Source organism: Lonchura striata, chromosome 11, assembly GCF_046129695.1.
Source record: "Lonchura striata isolate bLonStr1 chromosome 11, bLonStr1.mat, whole genome shotgun sequence".
Classification (NCBI taxonomy): Eukaryota; Metazoa; Chordata; class Aves; order Passeriformes; family Estrildidae; genus Lonchura; species Lonchura striata.
Window position 1 is genome coordinate 4,084,576 of NC_134613.1, and position 22,815 is coordinate 4,107,390.

Sequence of the window (22,815 nt, forward strand, 5' to 3'; positions counted from 1 at the left end):
ATTTGACTGCATTGGAGCTCAGCTTGATTCTGTGTAACATCAATCACACAGAACTGATTGCAGTACAGCACTTCCAGAAGCCTCTACAATCACATGAACAGAGCTGCACAGATGAATAAACCTGAAGCTTAAGTAAAACAAGAACTTTACTTGTCCTTACAAGCCAGCTTGTAATGAGTTTTCTAAATGAATGTGGCACAGCTGCAATGCACACTTTTAAGAACAAAGGAAGCTATGTAGAGAAGCTATAGAGACAGAAAATAAACATGCCATCAGTTACTTGCTTGAAGATCTTCTTTTTTCTGGGGCTCAACTGGCCAAAAAGGAGTAAATACACTACACCACACAAGAAGCAGAAGACAAAAGCAGACATTTTAAACAAAAGGGAACATACTCATAAAATCTCTGCCTCATATTATTCTGACTTACATAATCACTCTCATCTCAAGCAATAAAATATACCAAGCAGCAAGGCATGTGGAAAAAATATTTATTCTTGTTTGGTAGGAATACAGCCTAGTTAACAGTCTTTCTAAATTCTCCATCTTTAAGGAAAAAAGAAATAATCCCCTGTAGTGCAGCTGTATGCACTCATGTATGTATGTTGGCTTGTATGTTCAAGTCCCGTCAATTTTCAAAGGCAGAATTCATTATTATGTGTACACTAAGATATTTCAATTTCATTTGGACTTCAGTTAAGTTGCTGCTTTTTTTGGAGTAGCCCAGATCTGAGTTGTGTTAGTAAGGCACAGCAGTACACACAAGTACACTGAAATTCACTGAGTTAAGCTGTAAGATGATAAAAAGCCAAGAGTGGAGGACTCTCACTGAATTGCAGCTGTTTGTGACTGTCCTGCTGGCTGTGCTTTCCTTACTGCTGTGAACCTAACATGGTGTACAGCACCCCACAGGCACTGTACACAACATGTACAACATCTGCAGGTACACTCTCTGGATCTGCAAAACTGAAAAAATTCATCTAAGCAACAGAAAAAACAAAGGGCTTAGATACAAGGGGAAAACAGCAATGTGTTGCTCATCGCCCCTTACCGCAAAATTACACAGACTTTTTCTGTAGGGATGAAAGGAAAAGTTTACTACTAAAATAGTAACTGAATAATAGCAGGGAACAAGATACTCAAAGGATCCTCAGGCTGAAGCAGGAATAGCCCAATTCTCTTTCTGAATACAGACTAAATTAAGAAGGCAATTAGAATAAAGATTGGACTGAGTGGCTAAGATGTTAATGAAGTTAGAATGCTTTTCCTTCCATACTCATCAAAAAGACCATAGGAACTCATAGTATTATCTCCTTTATAAGCCACAGCACGCCACAAGAATAAAGATAAAACTGAAGGGGATTCACCAAACATCCACAGCTGCCACTGACTGCACTGTGGTGCCCACGTGACAAGGGGTGGACAATCTAAAAAAGCTGCAAGTTACACCCTCACCAAACACTGGGACATGCTTCACTTCTAGGAGATAACTAGGATTCACAAAAGAGACATGTCACAAGAGACAAAAGACCTTAAAAAGACCTGAGCTGAACAGCCCATCCATTTATCACACAAATATTTGTAGATCGTTTCCTGACCTTGACATATGTACGAGGAATGTTTTCCTATAGGTGCACCCTGCATTCTCTGACTCTGGCATTGGTTATCAACCAAAACTGGTATATGTATCAGCCAGCACAAGCAGACAAGCTTGCATTACTGTGTGCTAACTTCCAGGGAAGTCTTCCAGTACCAAAACAGTGGCATCTGCACAGGCTGTGACAGTGTTCAGTTTGCAAATGAGCTATTTGAATGTCTTTTTAGGTTCTGGACAGATTCACTGTATTTACCAGTTCCTCCTCAGTGTTCAGACCTGGTAGAGAATCTTCTTGCTGTAATAAAAGTTTTGATGAAGTCTACTCTTGCACTTTTCCTCAATTCCTGAGGCTCGTGACCAAAGCAACATTGGCCTAAGCAACAGTACAGGAACCATAATTTGTGAGATGCATTGTACCTGAGACCTAATCCAAGTTTCTTTTCTAGGTTACTCTTAGGACACAGAGGATATCAAGTACAGAGTTCTGTGTCAGAGTAATGGCAAAGCTAAAAATGCCAACTTCAAAGAATGTCCTGCAGATCAGGAGTTGACAGAGGCCTTCTGATAGATCTTCGAACCCTGAGAATGCCATGATACGTCTGCTGTCATAGTAAAAGCAACTCTAGTGCACGTCTTTATTTGCTCAACTGTTTCAACTGATTACAAATTAACAAGGAATCACTTTCCACATTACTTAACTGTTGAAATCTAATGGGTGCTGCCACTGATAACACCCTTTACAATTCCAAAAGACTTTCAAAGGCATGAAACCTCTGAGTATTCTGCTCAATGATTAAGCCTTTTAAACCAGAACTCTTACCTTACCCAACAGTATTGACGCTTCTGTTACTTAGGAATATCGTAACTCAACCTAATTCCTGTTTGCTTTTTACAGATAAGCAGACCGGAGTTGTGATTCTCAGACAGATTCTGCATCATCCAGATGGAAGTGGGACATTTTAGTCTCTCCACCACCTTCTATCAGGGAGATCACTGAGATTCCCCAGTATGAAGCAGTAAAAAAGAACAATAGGAAATGTGGCTGTTTGGCTCTGTAGATGTGCTGGTGTTCAAAGGATGCAAAGTAAAGCAGTGTCTTCTGAATACAAGCTCTCCAGGTTCAAGCACATTTTATGGTAAAAGCTTGTTGTTAGCATAAGAATGGAACACTCCACATAAATGTCTCTCACAATTTTTTATTCCTGCAGTCACATGAGTGAAAATAGAATGAATGTTTCTGACTCGCTTAACAGAAAACCTCACTTGTTTCAAAAGAGCATTGCAATTGTAGCAACCAGAATGAAGAGTTATAACCAAGGAAATACTATAACCAAGCCACAAAACAACAGAAGTTCACACAACACAGAGTAGGTAGCAATTATTTTAAATGCTCATTTTTAACACCTACTATGTAACTGTAAACTGTATGCAACTGCAAACATAGTTTAACCTAAGAAACTCCTAACATTTATCAGGTTAGTATTCACTAGGTAATCAAGAGAACTTACCCCTCTTCCTGTGTGATGCTGCCAAATCCACATCAACATTTCGTCTTCCACTCTAAATTAAAAGATCAATAAAAGCCTCATTTCCTCTGGTGATCATATGTGGTGCATAACATTATTTACATTTCATCCCTCACCATAAAAGTGAGACAGTTAACAGAGCTATAATTATTTCAAATTTTTTTTACCACTAGTGCTTCCTCTTAACAATGCTGAATTAAGGTACCAAAACACAGGGCTAAACAAACGTTTCAGATGTACTTCCCATCCAAACATTCTATTGACAATCCCTAAATACATCATGCTGGTTTACTTACCAGTGAATAACCTTCCTCATCTGATTCTGGCTGAGACAAATCAGATTCACTTCTTGACTTCATCAGTCTGTAGCTTGAGTTTGCATGGATTGAGCGACTTTCTGCTGTAAGACTTTCACTCCTGCTTCAGGTGCACACATTCATGTACACACACACAGAGAAAAAAAAATGCTGATATTGACAAAGGTAAGATAGCCAAATTTAGCAGGTGCCAATTTTATTTGGGAGGAGACTATCACAGAACATCACAAGACCACATTAAAGAGGAAAAGAGTGGTCTGTTGGCTTCATTTATATTTAAAAAGGGCATTAGTAAACTTTGTTACTTCTTAACAGCCTTACTGGTCAACTGAACCAGTAAGGTTCAGCTGACCAGGTAATGTCAACCTCAAGTGATTACTCTAGAGCCTTCATAAGTATTATACAGAGTAAACAGAAACACGCTGAGCTGAGAGGACAAGAAACAGAGTAAGTGGGTGAAAAAGCACTGAACTTATTAAAAACCCACCCAAAAAATGCATCCTAAAGTTGATATGCTGGAGATGAAAGCCACTTTCACAATGACAGAGGCAGCCACCCATGCTTTAGGGACAAGATTTCCAAAAAGAGGCAAAAAAAATAAAAGGGTACTGAATATATGTATTTTTTCTCCTCAATATCTTAGTATCTTTGCCATCAATATCTTAATCTAAAATGTCAAAACAGGACACCTAACAACAAGTCTTACCCATGCCTACGATTGGAATATCTGTAAAATCAATCACAAACACCACTTTTGTCATAACAGGCTTTGAATCTTTTGTTTCCAACATACACGGTTGGTTTTTTTTAACACTACCATATAGGATACTGGTATGCTTCAAAAAACCACAAATGTGGTAAAAAAAAAAAATCCAAACACACAAAAAAAAAAATCACATGAAAAATAAACAGTTTTTCCAAGTACCTCATGCTATCTGTACATCTGATGATCTGAACAACTTGCCACTAAGCCCAACTTTGAAACTTAAATAGGGTCCATGCAGAATAAAACTCTTCAGATTTAGTTAGCATGGCCAAGACAAACTGAGAAAAATCACTCTTTTCAACAGAAGCGTAACACTGCTCTCAACAGTAATTTTCTTTTAAATAAAACAGCAATAATCCTCATAGTTAAACTGGAGTTGTTTAATCAATTCTAAAGAGAGCAGAGAACAGTTAACCATAGTGTAAGAGTCAGCAAAGCCCACCTGGTCATGAGCCCGATGCCCTCTGGAACAGCAGAGGGAGGCTGCTGCAGCTGTCCATCCTCCCTTCGCTTCTGCAGCTCCTCAATGGCAGGGCTCACGCCCAAGATCAGCAAGGCACATCTGTGGATCACAGAGTTGCAGGCAGCAGTGTACACATCCTGCCCTTCTGTCAGATCAGTGCTGATCCTTCGTTCTTGCTGGGATTGAGCAGGTGGATCATCAACTCTAGTCCCCGTCCCTGTGCTCATCCTATCTCGATCCCGACTGCGAGCTACTTCACGGGCTGATAGGAAACATTGAAATATTTCTGTAATATGCAACACAAGAAGAAAGTCTCAGCTTCTAGACAAAGCAACAGAGAGCAAAATATTCATCAATATCTTGGGCTAAAAACTGCCCCACTATAAAGAATAACTAATATTTTTCTAACAGTAAAAGAATACAATACTAATACAGTGCCATTAAAGAAGTCATACAAACAAGTTAAATGAAGCATTTATAAAATGTTAATTTTAAAATTAAGGACAATGCACTTTGACAGAACACCAAAACTCTTTCAGTGTCCTACTGAAACCCAACTCATGTTTGAATAGCATCAAAGAGATTTTTCCATGTTTGACTTTTAGCAGATGCATATAAAATAATGCTTCTGTAAATCTGTATTGTGGACACCAGAATATCTCCAATTTAACACTGTTTCAAGCTTTTATTAGCTTTGGGCAGTACAACAAAGAGCCTATCAAAATTCTTAGCCTACACTTTATTTAATTCTGCTGTAGTCTAAAGGGTCAGATTCTTCTAAAGATTATATGTGAGAAGCCTCCTCATCTATGTCCAAAGAACTAAAGTTCTCTTGATTTAATCACTTTAATTTTAAAGATTCAGATCTCTTTTGGAAAGGCAAAGGTAAAACCAAATACTTCCTTCATTGATATGAATGATACTCCCTCCACATGCCAGGTTCAGCATCCCTTAGGAACACAAGTGAGAGAGTCATCATCTTCCTATTTATCTGTGCATGTAAGACTATTGTCTGTCTGAATGTTTCTGGATGCATTTCCTTTATTGTACCCAGAAGCCCTGTCCAGGTGGAATTTGAGAGCTCTCAGCATTTGCCCAGAATAACTGCAAATCAAGCAGCCAAATATACTGCATGTACAGTGCAGGAGTGGGTGACGTGTAAATCTTCTAGAACCACAAATGAGCTCATGAATGTGCACTTCAGCTCCACTGCACCCCATGGAATGACACATTCTATAAAACTAAAGGTGTAACATACATTTTGGTCAATAAGGTCCCAAAGAGAAATGGGAGTGGGAGTGTTAGTGTTCAGGAGCACACATAATCACAGGATATGATTATATGCAGGTGCTTTTATTGAGAGCTCTGGGAATCAGGGGTACAGACCCAAATCTGACTCCCACATGGCTTTTGAGCTGAACGTATTTTATATTCTATCATTATATAACTTAATATTAATTATTAAACTTATATTGTTCTATTGTATACATTGACATGAATTTCTCATGATCTTTCTTAGGCCCCTGACCACAGTTTCTCATGATTATTCTTATGATTAAACAGTAATTATATTTAATTACTAAACAATCATCACATCTAACAATTATATCATTTATCATGTACTAGCTACACAGGTGCAGTTCTAGCAAGGTACAAGGTCTTCATGTACCTAGGGTATTTATTTTTTTTTTTTTTTTCAGGGCTTACTAAGCTTAATTTTCCTTTTAACCCCAAATCCCCATGATTTTAAAACCTTTTTACTATCAGGAGTTCTAATGGGAAACTCAGCAAAGTAAGCGATGACAGCAGAGACCAGAAAAAGATGAACATTCTAACAGTATCCAGAGGAACAATATTTGGAAAAGAAAATTGTGCAGCTATGGAAAATATTTCAAGTCAGCCAATTTCATTTTATAAGCTACATGCATTCTACAGAAATGTTCCAAGGCTAACACAAATGCTGTATTGGAGAACACTCAGTTCACAACAAAGAAAAAACCAACCTTGTGTGACTGTCTGATGCTTTACTGAAACTGCAAAAATTAAGGATTAACTACCCCATCAAGCTGTACTACAAGCTCCAATCAGTGTAACAGCAGTCTGTGAAATTCACCTTTTTCAAGATACCTTCTGAAGAATTAAACAAGATGTTCACAAAGTCCAAGAGAAAATATGGCAAACACTGTTAAAATTACCAAACTCTGACTGAAACCTCCGCATTTTAAAGAGCAGATATTAAAAGACAGAAGTGAATTCCAACATAGTCCACTATTATCAACAGTTTTGTTTCCAAACTTCAGAATAACATCACCCTTCAAAGCTTACTACATAAAACAACACCACATAGACACACAGCCAAAATTCTGTATCTAAATACTGATGAAAATGCAGAGATCGAATGACAAGAACTTCAGAGAAAACAAGATGAAACCAAGTAGTCTTGCAGATAGTGCATACAGAAGTGCTGGTATATGCCATATGCCCTGAATTGCAGTGAACTCAGTATTCACATTCCTTTGCATCTAAAAACTTTTCTGAACCATAAAAAATACTACATCATTGTATAAAACGAAACGTCTCAAAATGTTTATGCAGACAGATATTTCAAAGTATTTTAAATAATTTTTCAGCTTTACCTCAGAGTTAAGAAGACATGGCATTATTTACACACATAACCAGTACTTACTACCAGCTGTCATAGCTTCATGTTCTCTTTCCTCCTCTTCATCTTCTTGTTCTGGGTGCTCTTCCTCCCTGTCACGTTCTGCCTGCTCCTCCATTTCTGCTTCTTCATCAATTGTACGAGTAAAAGAATGTTCTTGAGTATCAACGTCAGCAGATTCTTGGTTATCTAGCATCTTGATTTAAAAAATTACACACATGAAGTGAAATTCTCACCAAAATGAAAGATGAATATACAAGGCCACAGGCATTGAATAAGTGGTTTCTTCCAACCAAAAAGTATTTTTGATACTGTGTGATATATATAACAAAGACAGTTGTTTACATTCAAGATATTAAATAGTTAAGATGGAAAATTTAATTTTCCTCTTGTAACCATGACTCAGATTATCTGCAGAAAAATGTCTCCTTGTAATTCTTACTTACACTCTACAGTCAAACTTCTGACACTTCAGCACCAAAGCCTTTAGAAACCATAAGCCTGGGTATACTGTGCAAAAGCAAACCAGGTACTTTTTCCCAATGGCAATAAATCTGAAGCAACAAATCTACCACATATATCAGATTTGCTGTATTGCATCTGTAAATTTGAGGATTTCTGGGAGTAACAGAACTTACTGCATGCAGACCCAATGCCTTCAGATGTGCTGAGTCTGAGTCTCTTGCAGCTATGTCAAACCCCTACCCTGAGAAAGGAAGCAGGCAAGATACACACATCCCCATAATATTAAACAAAAATAGGAGACATGCCTACACTATTTTTAAGAGCACCACTAGTGCTTTACAATACAGATAAAAGGCTCTTAATCCTGATGGTACATGAGAATTTTGTTCATTAAAAATATCTTGCCTGTAGATTGTAAACCACAATTAAAAATTCTATCAGAGAAACCTTAAGTAGTCACTTTGTATTGCCAAACAGGCCCCAGTCCTGTAATTCACTGAACACTTTCATCATTAATGCTGATCTGGCTTAATAAAGTTTTTCAGAAGTTGCCAGTTTCAGGCCCAGTGCTCTCATCAGACATTCACATATGGCTGACAAGGACAAGTTGCCCTAAAGTAAGGCTAGGACTAAGAAGATAATGTGGCCATGGCAGAAGGAAGAACAGGTAGGCAAGAAATGGGAAGAGAGAGGTTCAGAGACCAGAGGCCCAGGTAATACTGTTGAATTCAGGAATGGCAGCCAGACAAAGCTGTGGCCTGCCCAACACAGCGGAGCTATCTCCAGCTAAACTGTAGGGCTTCTGTGGCTGAGCATTCTAGAGATGGGAAGAGGGAAAACCAGGTTCGAAGCTGGGCTTCAGTCGAATGATGCCAACCAGTCATTTCCTTTAACTGATTTAATATCACATACTCCAGACTAATGGACTCCTAATTATACCCTGGCCATTTTCATTTGGAAACTCATAAAGGTTTTACAACAGGTTAGAAAAAAATACTGGCAATTATGTAATATTTTCTAAAGAGCTAATAAAGCCAGAAGAACTGCAAAGAGATGCACAGCCTTACCCATCTGTCTCTGGAGGATGATCTGGTCTGAATAAGCTCCATGTTCTTGCAGGCAAGCAAGCGACTCCGAACTTTATAGACACAGCGGTAAACTTCTGCCAAGGCCTTACCAGGCTGGTACCTACAGAAAACCAGATCCAAGCCAGAAAAAAATCACATAAACTTCCTTTCAAAAAGTCAAACTGAACTTTCAAAAGCAGCTTTAGGTTACTTACCTGCTCTCACCACAAGCTTGACTAAGTAAACTCGTATGTTTCAGAAGAGCTGCAAGGACAAATCTGGACACAGTGTCTAGGAGGGATTCATTACTTAAAGTTGCGGTATCCCAGTCTGAAAATAGAAATGACTCATCAAAACTGGCTACCATTCCCAAAAAAAAAAAAAAAAATACTTGTTTTTTTCAATATTGTATTCGGTATCTTCAGCCATTTAATTTTTTTTTTTAAAGAACTGACTTTTTAATTTCAAAAAAACTTTCCCCCACTTTAAAAAGAACCATTATGAAAATAATATTGCTCCACTAGGAAATAACTGAACTGCCAGGAAAACCTTCACAAAGCACCATAATTCTCCATGGGGAAATAAAAAATTACTGTCCTCCTTCTTTACAAGTAAGTTCATAATAGATTTTTGTGTTAAATGTTATCTATCGATCTTTGTGAACTGCTGTAAAAATTACAAACTGTACCTGGTCATAGGAAAGTCTAGTCTAGAACACCTGCTCCACAGCAAGTTCCATGACACCGCCTGTGACAGTCTGCTAACGTGAGCATACAACTTTCTGTCAGCTGAACAGATCAGACCCATATCAACTTCTAAGGAACCTAGTTCCACAGCCTAAGTTATACAGATCAACCCAATCAACTCAAAGATTTTGCATGCAGATAACCAGCACTGTTTTTACTGGAATTCCCACTTCTGTGAAATCCTGTAACAGAATTCCCTGTGTTGTTCTTAACAGGCACACAATACCATTTTCTCTTTACTTCATCTGGTTCAGCTTGGCCAGAGCTACAGAGAATTATCTTTGGATACAGCAGTTACAGTACAACTACAATGCTGAGTGGATCTCATTGAAAGGAAGCTGAAAAGATGGAGCAGGAAACCCATATTTTAGTAAATAATCATGAAAGACTATTACTACTGTAGGACCAGCCTCCCAGAGACTTGAAAAACAAAAGCTGAGTTACCCCTTCATTCCATTCCTAACATATTTTTGCAAGTTAATTTGCCTTCCCCCATTTCCTCCCCTTTAATTTTTCTTTTTAATTGCAAGTTTCACTTTGCTCTACTCAGAAAAAAAACCCAACAACTGAGTAAGCAAACAAGAGTTTCTTCTTACCAGTTCCAGAGGGAAAAGAACACTAAGCTACATGTTTGCCAAGTGCTGAAATCAGTGTCAAAAGTAACAGAAAAAGCAAAAGAAAGATCATGGAACACAATAATAAATAAAAGTTTATCATGTTGTAGAATTAAAAATCATTGCCAAAGAAAATAAAGGATTATGCTAGGAGCATAGCTGGAGCATTTAACTTGCTTTCAATATACATAGGTATTTTCAACACTTTACCTTTACTGACAGCATAGTCCTGCATACTGATCCACAGGCTTCTTGCTGGCTCTTTTGTACAACCCAAGGCCAAATCAACATACACTGTGATCTCCGGTCTCAGCTTATAATCAAAGGGCTTCTGCTCCTCATTTCCAGACAGGGCCACTTCTAACAAGGAGCTCATGCATTTGTCTAACAGACGGGAAATACCAAAGAAATTAAACTCTGCAAATGTTGAGGATTACACACATCTATCTAACAGTATTTAAACCTCCTTTCAACTTCCTCTTAGTTAAAGAAAAAAAAATACAACACATGTCATTGTCCTTCCACAAATTCACCTTACATAGGAAAGTGTCTTAAAAGACAATATACTTAAAACCAACAGAGATTTAAAAGCATGTCCAAGACTGAGAGGCAAGATGTTTTCTATTGCCATCTGTGTAGCAGTTGCCCTCTGGGCAATTTCTTTATGCCCTGTTAATGGGCCCATCAATGTCTTGCCACATGACTCAAGAGACTCTCCAACATTCTCCAGGAGCCAGTTCTGTTTAACAGGTGATCAAGGACACACCTCGTGACTCAGAATAACATCAGCCCATTGTGAGATGCTCCACCCAGGGGGGAGGAGCTAAGCATTCCCCCACCTAGATATATCCTGGGATTTCTAGACATGAACAGAGTCCCCACAGGTTTCCAAGAGAACACAGCTGGGGTTTTCCATTGGACCGACTACACCTTTTCTACAGAACCACTGCACAAACAGAAACCACATCTGCCACTCCAAAAGGCCTGCAGCCACTCCAATTTGTACTGCTACCAACATGCTGGCCAAAGGGGTGTCAGGTTGTATTCTGACTTTGTCGGTGGTCTTCCTTTTGCATCAATGCATGTATTTTGTCTCTTTTCCCTTTTCCTAATAAACTGTATTTTTGACTTGGACTCTCTCACTGGTTTTGCTTTCAAACCAGAATAAAGCATTATTCAACTCTTCTTCAAGAGTATAAATCTGTATCATTAATTCTACCTGAACTGTACAGCTATGCCCTTGCAACTATTGCCTGGATCCATTTCAAAACACTATCTTTTAAGTCTTGAAGTAGCTTACTCAGAATCAGGGAGAGGAGGAGATGTGAACTAAGAGGACCAGGACACAAAGAAACAAGTGACCCATTCAGATAGGAAGGGATGACTGGAACATCACTGCTGAGTTGTTGATAATTCTGGTAGATCATAGAGAATGAAGTTTGCTATTAATAGTACTGTTTCTAATTAATAAAAAAATAATTTTGCAAGTAGAATAAAATAGAAGAGATTTTCCCAATAATTAATATGAAAAATTGAGTTCCTGGAGTGTCATTTAAATGCTGAGCATCTCAGAGTAAAACATTTCCAATTAACTGTGTGAAGTCTGTAGTCTTACACCGAGAAATTGTGATTTTTTTGTTTTTTTCTCTTGAATGCATTTCCAAGACTCTATAAACTACATCATACCCTTAAATAACATTTTGGAACTTTCTGTAAATAGAAAAGAATGCTGAAAGACAAACCTTAAGTACAGGGACTTACTCAAACATCATCAGAAATTTCACACCTGAACACGTATTTTTATGCCAATCATTAGGCACGGGCACTGAACAGCTCACCTAAATGAGGAATATCCATCTCCACTCCATCACTGAACAGAGGGGTTTTGAGCCAGTAGGCCGTGTCCTGCTCCTCGGGGGACACTGGAGGGCCCTGCAGCATCCCCCCGAGGCAGCGCCCGATGAGCAGGGCCACTGTCCTCTCCAGGTCCACCAGCCACACCCATGACTGGGCAGGTTGTGGCAGGGGCACACCCGCAGGGTCGATCAACTCAGGGCCACCTGCAAGTATTCAGTGCCAGGTTAGTCACTCATGCCCAGGTGTCACAAACAATTCCAAAATCCCAACGCTAACGGCAGATCTTGTTAATGTTTCCCAGTTAACAGCAGACTTGCCCCTCAATCGGCAACCTTTCAACTGAAGAAACAGCAGGTAGGACAAACAGATCTTTGAACATTGGAACTACAGCACAGCAGAGGCCACCACCATTCATGGCACAGCTGTTCATGAAGTAAAGGCTCTTTTAAACCCTGCCCAAGAATTTGCTTTGTCTAATACACGCTTCTGTGTTCTGATAAACACATACAGATTAAGGATTCAACTGGAAATAGCACTCAGATCAGAAGAAGTATTTCACAGCAAGGGATATTAAGGAAATTGAAAAGGAGATGCAGCAGGACACATAGTTTTAAAAAAACATACATCTTAAAAGGGAGAGCTAAATTCCACTACAATAGATGCCATTGTTTATTTTTCAGATTAAAAACATGTTTGTTATTACACTTACCATGAAGAGGCCACTGTAATTCCTGATCTTCCAAAAGGGCTGCAGCAGGCAAGAGTCTGTTGAGGCGATCTAAAGGTGGCAGCAGATCCAGCAGGTAACTCAGTAAAGGCCGGGCTACTGACACTGGCAGCAGCAACAGTGAGTTGACAATTTGGCAGAGCATACTGCCAGCAGCTGATACATAAATCACATCTGCAGAGAAAAAAACAAACTGAAGTAATTACGGTTATGGAATTATGTAAGCACAATTTAAAAAGTCTAAGAATTGCACTTCAGCTATCTCAGAATCAATAAAGGTTGAACTGATGGGTTTGTATAATTATTAATCTCTTACTTTAGTTACATACTTCTCAGTAATCACAACAATTGTACTCCTAAAAAGAGAAATCTACAGCTAATGAAACTGAAACAATAATGTATGTTCTGTATTCTGTTCACATTCACATTCTGGAGTGAGGATGAACAGAATGGAGAACTCACATTCTCCAACCTGTGCTTTTCCTGCACACAAAATGTCCTATCAAAAACATGAACCAGCCATTCCTGGGTAGACACCTCATCTCCTTCTTTGAGGGAGACTTGGGATGCCTAATTTATGCAGATATAGGAAAAATAAGGGATTTTTAAATTCAAACCTAAGCATAAAAAAGTGCCCTAAGGTTACAGAGCCACCATTACTGATTTTTCCATTGACAGTTACCTCTCAGTTTTTCCCCAACACTACCATTCCAAGAGCTTTCCTTAAGCAGCGTAGCAGAACGAGAATAGATATCTGTAGCATGGGGCAATAAAAGCTGAAGGTGCTTGTGAAGCAGTGCCACACTGCTGGAATTCTAGAAGGAAACAAACGTTAAGAATAATTCTGTAAATACATATAAGGGGTTCACTATTTAAAACACTTCAGCTTTCAAATACTCAGAAGATTTTCAAAAGGAACCGTACAACATTCTGATACTTATGAATACGGAATTATTTTTTCTCTCCTAAATGGTAAAAATCAGGATACACACCTCAGTAACACTGTTGATGTGGCAATAAGCCAGCAATTGCTTCTGTAGGGAACATAAAAGCTCATGCAAATGAGCAGGTTGGCTGTTTTCTGAAGATGATGTACCTAGTAGAAATTTATCACTGTTTTTTTCCAGTTCTCCGAAGGCTTGGTCCTATTAAGACAAAAGCAGGGAAAAGGTAACAATTAACTCTGCTTCAAGTACTGTCATACTTTATTATCACCTAAAAATAAGCATTTTCATCTTTACTATGTGCACCTGCAATTACTAGATAAATTGGATAATGTCAAGTGGATCATGGGATAACCAAACTTGAAATTCCAATTGTTTATAATGCCATACGAGCAAAACTGTGGTAGCCATCAGGCAAACATTTCTTACAATGTTACTTTCACATGCAGCAATGCTTTTATTCCTCACCATGGATAACTAGATTCAAAAACTCAGTTCCTAATCTAGCCCCCAAAGCACAATGTGGTAACATATGGAATAATTCCTTGGGATCTGTTGTGGCCTGATGATATCTCACATTATAATCCCTGACTGCACTATCCAGGATGGCAGTAGAAGGAGAACATAGATGGCTTCTTGACTTCCCTTGGAATCCATTGGGAAAAATGAGTTAGTTTCAAGCAGCCAATTCAAAGCAGACACCTTGCTGACTGAAGGAGGTCTAGAGAGAACAAACACTGCCAACCCCATGTTGAGGAGCTCTACACTACGCCAAGAAGTCCAAATCTCTGATTTCTTCTCACTGTTAAATTAAACTGGCTGGTTGAGTAAGAAGCTGAGTCAGTGATTTTCTCCCACACTCTCCCTACACTTTCTAAGAACAACAATCTGGCTGACACACTGTGTTTAGAAAGACCTGTACTTGCTGCTCTAGTACAAAGTAGTTACCACCATATTGAAGTTAATTAAACAGATTAATGCTCCTGGGTGTCTGCTTATTGTTCCCTGGTGGCTGAGACTATACTGACAAACACTGTATACAAACTATTTACTTCTTGTGTTATGTTTTCTCTTCCAAAAAAATCTGAAACCAAAGCAAGAGCAATAAAATAGTCTGACATGAAACCAGCTGCGCTTACATAAGTCACCTTAAACAATAAATACCACTAGAGCAATATTAAAATCATATTGTTAGAGATTATGTAACTGACTTTAGCCCACTTAAGGACAAATACATGTGGGCAGTGCTACTTCAGATAAACAAAATGAACATCATTTCTTTAAGGTGAGGGGGAAAATAGTAACCCTTCAAAGTATCAAAAATTAACTATAATTTAAAAATAAAAATTAATACAAAGCTTGTACATACTGTATAAAATCCCAAGTTTCTTAGAAGAGTCTTCATTAAGATTTCAGCGAGATGAGTATCTGGATGACTGCTCTGGACGGCATATGCTTGATCAGAGAGGTTTCCACAGCTGATACACATCGAGGCAGTTTCTGTGGTATCAGATGGGGAGCTATAGCCAAGCAAGGAAGCTACATGGGTGTGATCCTGCAAGCTTGTCAGAATGATGTCCAACTGCATTCTCTAAAGAAAAATGTTTAGACACAAAAATCACTCTTCATTAATAAAGATAAAATAATGAGCTAAGAAGAAAAAAACGCATCGCTACCCAATAAAAATCTTCTAATAGGACACAGAAATAAACTGAAAGGCTTTACCAAAATACCCCAGGTTTTCCTGAAGATTTGTACTATTATAGAATGGATAAATATACTGAATTACATTGACCATACCCAGTAAAAATCTGAGATTAAGAGAGACAGAAACCAGGTTGTCCACAGGGTGGGCAATGAGTGTAAGAGACTTAACCAAACACTCTCCAGTATTTCCTGGTTATCTGATTATTTGGGAAGACAGATGGGAAACACACAATTTTTCTGCTCTGTTTCATAGGTACAAAAATGAACCTTGCAGTCATCTTTACAAAGCAGGGTGAAATCCATATAGGGAAAGCATTATAGAAGTATTTATCCCAGAAAACAGTTAGTTTTCTCTTCCCAAGGCTTTTTCAATCAATCTAGTATTCAAAATTATAAATCTCTAAGCTTGTCTGGATACACAACCACAGCAATTCATAAGCTCTCTGTAGTTGACCCTCACTTGAGAAAACAAGCAGTGCTCCCTGCCTCACTCCCTTCTGGTTTAGCCTGGCTGCCCCACAGATTTTGTTATGCTGGGCCTTTCACTGCACCTCCCAAAAAATGTGTTTACACTCTGCAAATGAGGCTCACCCCACAACTCAAAATATTCCCACAGAAAAACACAAAGCATACCCCAACTGCTCTCAGGCATATTTTTACTTGACCTTACCTGTCCTTTTGATAAGCTTTCCCATCTATCAGGACCTTGGGGTAGAAGAGAATGTAGCAATTCCATTCTCTCTCGCAACGGAGGAAGTAGCATAGTTGCTCCAACTGACAGTGTCTCAATTACAACCTAAAATTAGAGCAGCCGAAAAGACTTCTTCAGTGAAGAAAGGAAATAATCAACCCACCTGTATCCTTAAAAAGTACCATACATCACACATGATACATCCAAAGTATCTGCTTAATTTCATTTAATATCAGAATTCTACCACACAATAGCACACTAATCTTTTATGCAAACATGTGCAGCACATTGAAGGAGTGAAACAAGACCAACCAAAGTTGCTATCTCCTGTAAGAGTGCATCTTAGCAGAATTACTCAACCAAGTTAGTTACTCAATCCACAACAATAACATTTTAGGCTCATTATTACAGGGAAGAGTAATTTAAAAGTTAAAAAATAGAGCAGCTTTTTGAAATTCTTATACAAACATTCTCCTCTGCCTTCAGATCATAAAACAGTTATGGTGACTACATTTTTTACCTTCAAGGAGTAAAACTGGCAGGTCAGAATTGTTCAGAAAGTCTGATAAATATCTAACTAACAGAAAAAAAAAAGAGAGTAGTATAATTTTCACATGTAAACAACAAGCCATGACTTACTTCTTGAATTTCATCAGGGACAGAAGAGTCCATCAGTCTGAACAAGAGATTTCGAAGAGGACCAGCCTGCCGACCAAGAATGCTGGTGGCTACACCTCCAGCCAGTGCAAGTGCAAGGTGATTAGAAAGCAGCTTCAAACACAATTTAAGAAAATTGTGATGTTCCCTGTAAAATAAATATGTATCTATTAACCTCTCCTATTATTAGCATGACTCCGTTCCACTTATTTGTGCACTCAGCTTTTAACTCTCCTTTAATTTTTCATAGTAGAAAGGCAAGTAAACTCCCACTGGGAGCTTAAGGAAACTCCTCTAAGAAACTTACTTCCAACTTCCTTAAAAGAACAAAAACTGAAACTAGAACAGAGAAATGCTTTTGTGGACAATGGTTGCAAGGGATGTTAGTCCCGTGAATTATGAGGCAAAACAGTCCCAAAATACAGAAATAAACAATAAAATGATACACAGAGGGGAAAAATAAACTTTTAAGAAGCAATAAATGTAATCTTCTCTCAGAAGATTTAGAAGTACATCAACCAGGTTAAAAAGAAGAAGTCAGGATATTCATTTCTAGTTCTCTTAAATTTTGAAACACTGGTTACGGGAGTAAGAGCTGACAACACAAACAGTAAATGCATTTCAACTACACAGAAAAATGTGTTTTAAAGTTAAAATCTGAAGCAAAGCATTTAATTCATTACATAACGAAAACAAATTTCAGACTAAAGATCCTGCTACGTTTGAGACACTGCAAAGCTCCTCTGTTATACAAATCCACTAGAGTAATTCTTCACAAATGGCACCTGAGTGAGCAAGTAAACCAGACTTACGATTGTTAAAGAATAGACTAACCAGGACTAACCCATGCACCACTGCTGTAAAGAAAAAACAAATATAAAAATCTGTAACATGTATATGCTGTATATACCTTGATGAAGGAAAAGGAAGAGGAGGAATTTCACTGTTAATTTTGTCACAGTAGTGCTCAAGAAAAGAACGAAGATGTGAAAAGGTACTTTCTTCAAGGTCGACACAATAGGGTCTGTGCCATGCCACAACTTGCCTGGAATCAAACATCAAGGAAAATTACCTTCTGGAAATCTTCAACTGCTTTAATAAATTAATAGTTTAAACAAGTTGAATACACACTTAACTAAACCAGTTTCTTTCTTACAGCAAACTAATACAACTACGGCAGACCAACTTCCTGACCCATGAAGGTATTTTCTTCTCTCTTAAATCTCAACAATCAAGCACTCCACATTTATGGATGGACAAAAACACCTCAATGCCATAAATCTAAAGCTATATGCAACTAATTTGATTCATGCACTGTCGGACCAGTACTCACAAATCTGGTTTTAGTATAAACATCAGGTTACAGAATGATAAAATGCACAGAGCACTATTTCCTTACTTGACAGCTCCCTTGAGAACAGGCCATTTGAAATTCTTCTTGAACTATCTTCCAAATATTAAGTTTTTCTGTCCCTTTGTGTTAGTCCATACATAAATGTTTACTCTTTCACTTCAATCACTTGCTAACCTCTTTGGTGTAAACGTATTATTTGAGTTATTGTATATTAATAACCAAGCAATTTATTTAGGTACCTATTTTCAGTTTAACATGTAACCATACAGAAATTTTTTAAAGATCTTTAAATGCACCTCAGTGATCTGTCTGAAGTTCCCCTTTCCCAGAATCTCCTAATTAGTGTACTACTTATTACAATGAACGAAACTTCCCAAGCCATAAAAAAATCCCCTTAGAAGCAAAAAATAAAAAGTACTGAGTTGTTTCATCTGACTCCCTTGTCAATATTTAGTGAACAGAGGTAGGTTTTGTCTAACTACATGTAAGAAACATTCATACATAAAGAAGAAATATCCAAATCTTTGGCGCTGATACATTTTCACTTGTAACATGCAACTATTAGCAGAGAGGAGGGAGGAAAGATGAGAGGAAGACTTTTCAGATCAAAACATTAAAACCAGAATGCTTGACACAGATGATGTGGAAACACTTCCAGGAAATAGATAAATGTACCCCAAAGTGGACTTGCATAAAAAATAAAATTATACCTTTCCCAAATGTCATTGTTACCTGTCCCGTGGAAGAGCTGTCCAGGCAAGGCTATGGGATGTTCCAGCCGAAATCTGTTGAATTGCAATTCCGTCTAAACCGCTTACTTTTTTTGGTTTAGTAATGGGGCCAGTAGAGTTCCCCTGCCCACACTGTCCCATTGAATTGTTACCCCAAGCATAAACTTCATTATCTATAAACATAAATAAAGTAGAAAAAAGCTGAAATACAACTGTTTTTGATCTTGAGGAGGATTATATATTTTTACAGCTTATTCTCTTTACCATGAGAAAGTGCCAAACAGTGACTGTCACCAATGGAAATGTCAACTATTCTGGTAGCCGCTAGCTCTTCAATGAGCTTGGGTCTGAGAGCAGTTGCCTCTGAAGAGCCACAGCCAAGGCAGGCTCCGCAACCCCAAGCGTAAACCTGGAGCAAAACAACCACAGAACAGCTGCAGGTCAGACCTGTACTACTCCTGTACTACTGCTGAGCACAGCAAACAACATCCCAGCAAACCACCTGTACAAGGACTGCAATTACACTTTCAGCACAATGTGCACAGGATTCTCCTGACTGAACACACATCTCGTACAGTGTGCATTCCTTCCCCCAACCACTGAGGTGCCACAGAGCACCAGGGAGGCTGCTGCAGGAAAACAAACTGCTGTAGTGAATGTCAACACTCCTAACCTCCCAACCCCCACTTACAAAACCCACTGCCTCTGAGTCACAGAGCTGAAGATGGGGGGGCCAGTTGGGTTACACATGCAGAAATGCTTATTGGATGACATGTATCCATTATGCCAGGAAGGGCCCTTGTTTACCACCTCAACATTTAGCTCCAAGCTCTCCTGAGATTCTTCACATTGGAAATAAAACTTGCAGTTAACACCTATATTCTAATATACACATACATTTTAAAAAACTGTTAAATCACTTAATCGCGTGAGTTGGTTACTGTATTAAAAATTACAAAGCATTTCATCGCTGTTTGTTTCTTGAAACCAATTTGATTTTACACTGGTTAGACTTATTAACCTAAAAATACTACATTTTCTATGACTAAGCAAGAATCTTGAAAAGTGTGTTTTAGATTACTCTTAGCACATTTTGAAATACTCTTGTGCATTAGGTACTTCAATCTCTAATCAAGAACTTCACTAGTTGAACATTTTCTCAATAGTTAAAATAATAAATGCTGAGATAATGTGAACCCAGACTCTCTTCACCAACTCCCAAAATTTGAGTGAAACTTGTTTTGCCTACCTGCCCTGTTGATGTCAAGGCAAGCGAAGACTGACTTCCAGCACAAACTTTTCGAATAAACATTCCTTGCAAGGCTTCTATAACTTTGGGTTTATATACTCTATTTGTATCACCATGACCAAGTTTGCCTGCAAAGGGAGGAAACATAACTGGAAGGTATTTTCAATGGATACACAATTATTGAAAGTATCCCAAAAGAGATTTTTTCGAATTTCCAAAAATGTCAGAATGGATTTTTAAAATTAAAACATATTACAATTTTTATAAACCTATTCTCTTTTCAATTACAGTAATTTCAGACTTGAATAAATATATATGTATTATAGTCTATTTTAAAATTGAAACCCTAATCCCAGGCAGTTTATATGTAATAGTTTGTAGGATATAATTAGCTACTGTCATATCATGAGGGAGCTTATTTGAAAGTCATCAGAACAGCACTTTTTTCAGAATTGTTCATCTATTCACTGACCTTTCTGCTCTGTGAATCTCCTCCCCTGCTGAAAATCTTTTTTTTTAACCCTATGATCTTGCAGGTGAACTTCAGATATGGTATTTAGATTTTTTAAGAATCCCTTCCTTGAACAGCTACTAAATGACAAATAAAAATCAGAACCAAACTTCAAGGAGTACTGAAACTATGAGGCAGATGGAACAAGACAAGAATTACTACCAAAGCATTAGTTTTACCCACCATTGTCTCCTCCTCCAAACGACCACACTGTTCTCCCATCTTTGGACAGAGCTATCGTGTGTGAACTGCCACAGGAAACCTCACCTACATTGCTAATATCTTTTACTAAAGTTGGAATGTTGCGGCTGTTGCTGTCACCATGACCTAAGGAAAAAAAATAGAAGTATTTTCTTTTTGTTAAGATTAAAGTCCTATATCTGTTTTGCAATCCTAAGACTTTGCAAATTCCACATGTATTGCAGTCATCACAAATGATGACTTCTGGCAACTTTTTGGAAAGATTCATAGTAAGGTTTGGAAGACCTCTGTCATAAAGTTAAACATTAAATCTTTATGACATACTCCAGAATACCTGTTCATATCTCACTGCCTCTAAAACTTCTGATTATTTTCTACCTAGCTGAAAAAAAATAAAAATAATTGCTAGTACAACTGCCTTCAATACTAGCTGATTAAGTAGCTAGACTTCCCAATACTGGGCAGCAGGTATCCTGCACAGTATGAGGAAGTTGTGATAAGGGCCCTCTGTCACTACTGTCCATATTGCACTGACTGAAGATATCAGCCCCTCAGCTGCCTTTAGGCAGCCACATTTCTAACAGGTTCTTTCTGCAGAAACCAAGTACATTACAGCTACTGCCTACTTGAGTTCTATATTCTACTAAACTCCAGAAAGTCTGTGGATATGGAAGGAAAATTGAGAACAGAGGAAAATTAGTATCACTGGTATCCATAACTGATTAAATACCAACAAATTCCTATAACCCCATGAAATGTTACATTTATCTACATTCTGGAACTCAACACTGTACACTCCAAGACCCCCAAAGGACATCAAAACTCCACAACAATCTAAAACTCAAGAACATTTCCACAATTCCCACCAAAACTCCAGTTAAACCTCTAATACAGAGTTATTTTCTTAACAACAGGGATACACTCAGAACTTCTACTGACTCCCTTGAAAGCTGTAACTGTTGAACAATCTCCTCATCTTCCACCCCTGCCACTTTCTTCCTTTTACCCCTCTCTACTTGATGATTGTGACATTTAAAGAAAGAAAACAGAAGGGAACTAAAGCTGAACTTGAAAAATTTTTCTATGCAAAACCTGTTGGTTCAACTGAACTTGCTCAAGAAGGGTAGTTTTACACCAGGCATAGCAGCTCTACAGCAAAGATGACTAAACAGAGAAGTGAACTTGAAGGAAATAGTAACACAGGGTTTCTAGTTTCAGTTAAATTTAACTTTTTTAGATGTATTAAGGTAAAAGAACACTAAGCCATTCTGGTAAACTTAACATCAAGTATCATTATTAGAATCAGACCCTTGATATTATTAGCCAGTTATTACTGACTCTTCAAAGAATCATTCTACCATCACACTAAATGAGGCTTATCTAGACTTCCAGTTTATTTAAAATGTCTACTGTTTAAATTCCAGTGACATTAGCAACCATATAGTCTCATTAATTAATAAAAGCAACTTGCCTTAGACATAATCTTTGTAAAATTAACTGAATTAAAAACTTTTAAGAGCCTCTGCACTTGTCACCTGTACACACACACCTGAGTACATGTGTATGTGTACATAGAGTGGACAGCTACAGAACAAGGCAAACAGATGTATAAAATCATTACTAGACACAGGATTTTTTCCAGAAGCATCTCATGAAATTTTCAAATTACCTAATCTTCCAAAGTCTCCTTCTCCCCATGTATACAGCTCTCCATCTTCTGTAACAGCAGCACTGTGTCTGTAGCCCGCCGATACACAAACAACCACCTACATTACATGCATAAAGAAAGATGACATTTTTACACAAATCAAGTGGGAAGTCTGAAAGCTTAGGAGAGTCAAGTTTCAGGAGTCTACATAAACTAACTCGTTCATTCACATGGATCAAGTACATACATAATTCTTTGCAATCTTTTCTGTTTATTTGATATGAGGAAATAAGTACGCAAAAAGTTTACATGTAAA

The 22,815-nt window shown here is 38.0% G+C and overlaps 1 protein-coding gene across 5 annotated transcripts in view; it reads right to left on the minus strand.

The window, feature by feature from the left end:
* The window catches only part of HERC1 (HECT and RLD domain containing E3 ubiquitin protein ligase family member 1), an 84,078-nt gene that overhangs the window by 43,106 nt on the left and 18,157 nt on the right, over positions 1 to 22,815 (minus strand). For all 5 annotated transcript variants that reach the window (XM_021548303.3, XM_021548304.3, XM_021548307.3 and 2 more), the window contains exons 6-25: positions 22,521 to 22,617; positions 20,834 to 20,977; positions 20,140 to 20,267; positions 19,155 to 19,299; positions 18,892 to 19,063; positions 17,716 to 17,850; positions 16,788 to 16,953; positions 16,128 to 16,253; positions 15,120 to 15,341; positions 13,799 to 13,951; positions 13,489 to 13,621; positions 12,789 to 12,980; positions 12,061 to 12,282; positions 10,433 to 10,606; positions 9,078 to 9,192; positions 8,863 to 8,983; positions 7,355 to 7,526; positions 4,648 to 4,954; positions 3,419 to 3,539; positions 3,105 to 3,156 (exon numbers count right to left, since the gene is read on the minus strand). In XM_021548303.3, coding sequence (XP_021403978.2) covers positions 3,105 to 3,156; positions 3,419 to 3,539; positions 4,648 to 4,954; positions 7,355 to 7,526; positions 8,863 to 8,983; positions 9,078 to 9,192; positions 10,433 to 10,606; positions 12,061 to 12,282; positions 12,789 to 12,980; positions 13,489 to 13,621; positions 13,799 to 13,951; positions 15,120 to 15,341; positions 16,128 to 16,253; positions 16,788 to 16,953; positions 17,716 to 17,850; positions 18,892 to 19,063; positions 19,155 to 19,299; positions 20,140 to 20,267; positions 20,834 to 20,977; positions 22,521 to 22,617 — 3,097 coding nt within the window. The remainder of the gene's footprint in view (positions 1 to 3,104; positions 3,157 to 3,418; positions 3,540 to 4,647; positions 4,955 to 7,354; positions 7,527 to 8,862; positions 8,984 to 9,077; positions 9,193 to 10,432; positions 10,607 to 12,060; positions 12,283 to 12,788; positions 12,981 to 13,488; positions 13,622 to 13,798; positions 13,952 to 15,119; positions 15,342 to 16,127; positions 16,254 to 16,787; positions 16,954 to 17,715; positions 17,851 to 18,891; positions 19,064 to 19,154; positions 19,300 to 20,139; positions 20,268 to 20,833; positions 20,978 to 22,520; positions 22,618 to 22,815) is intronic.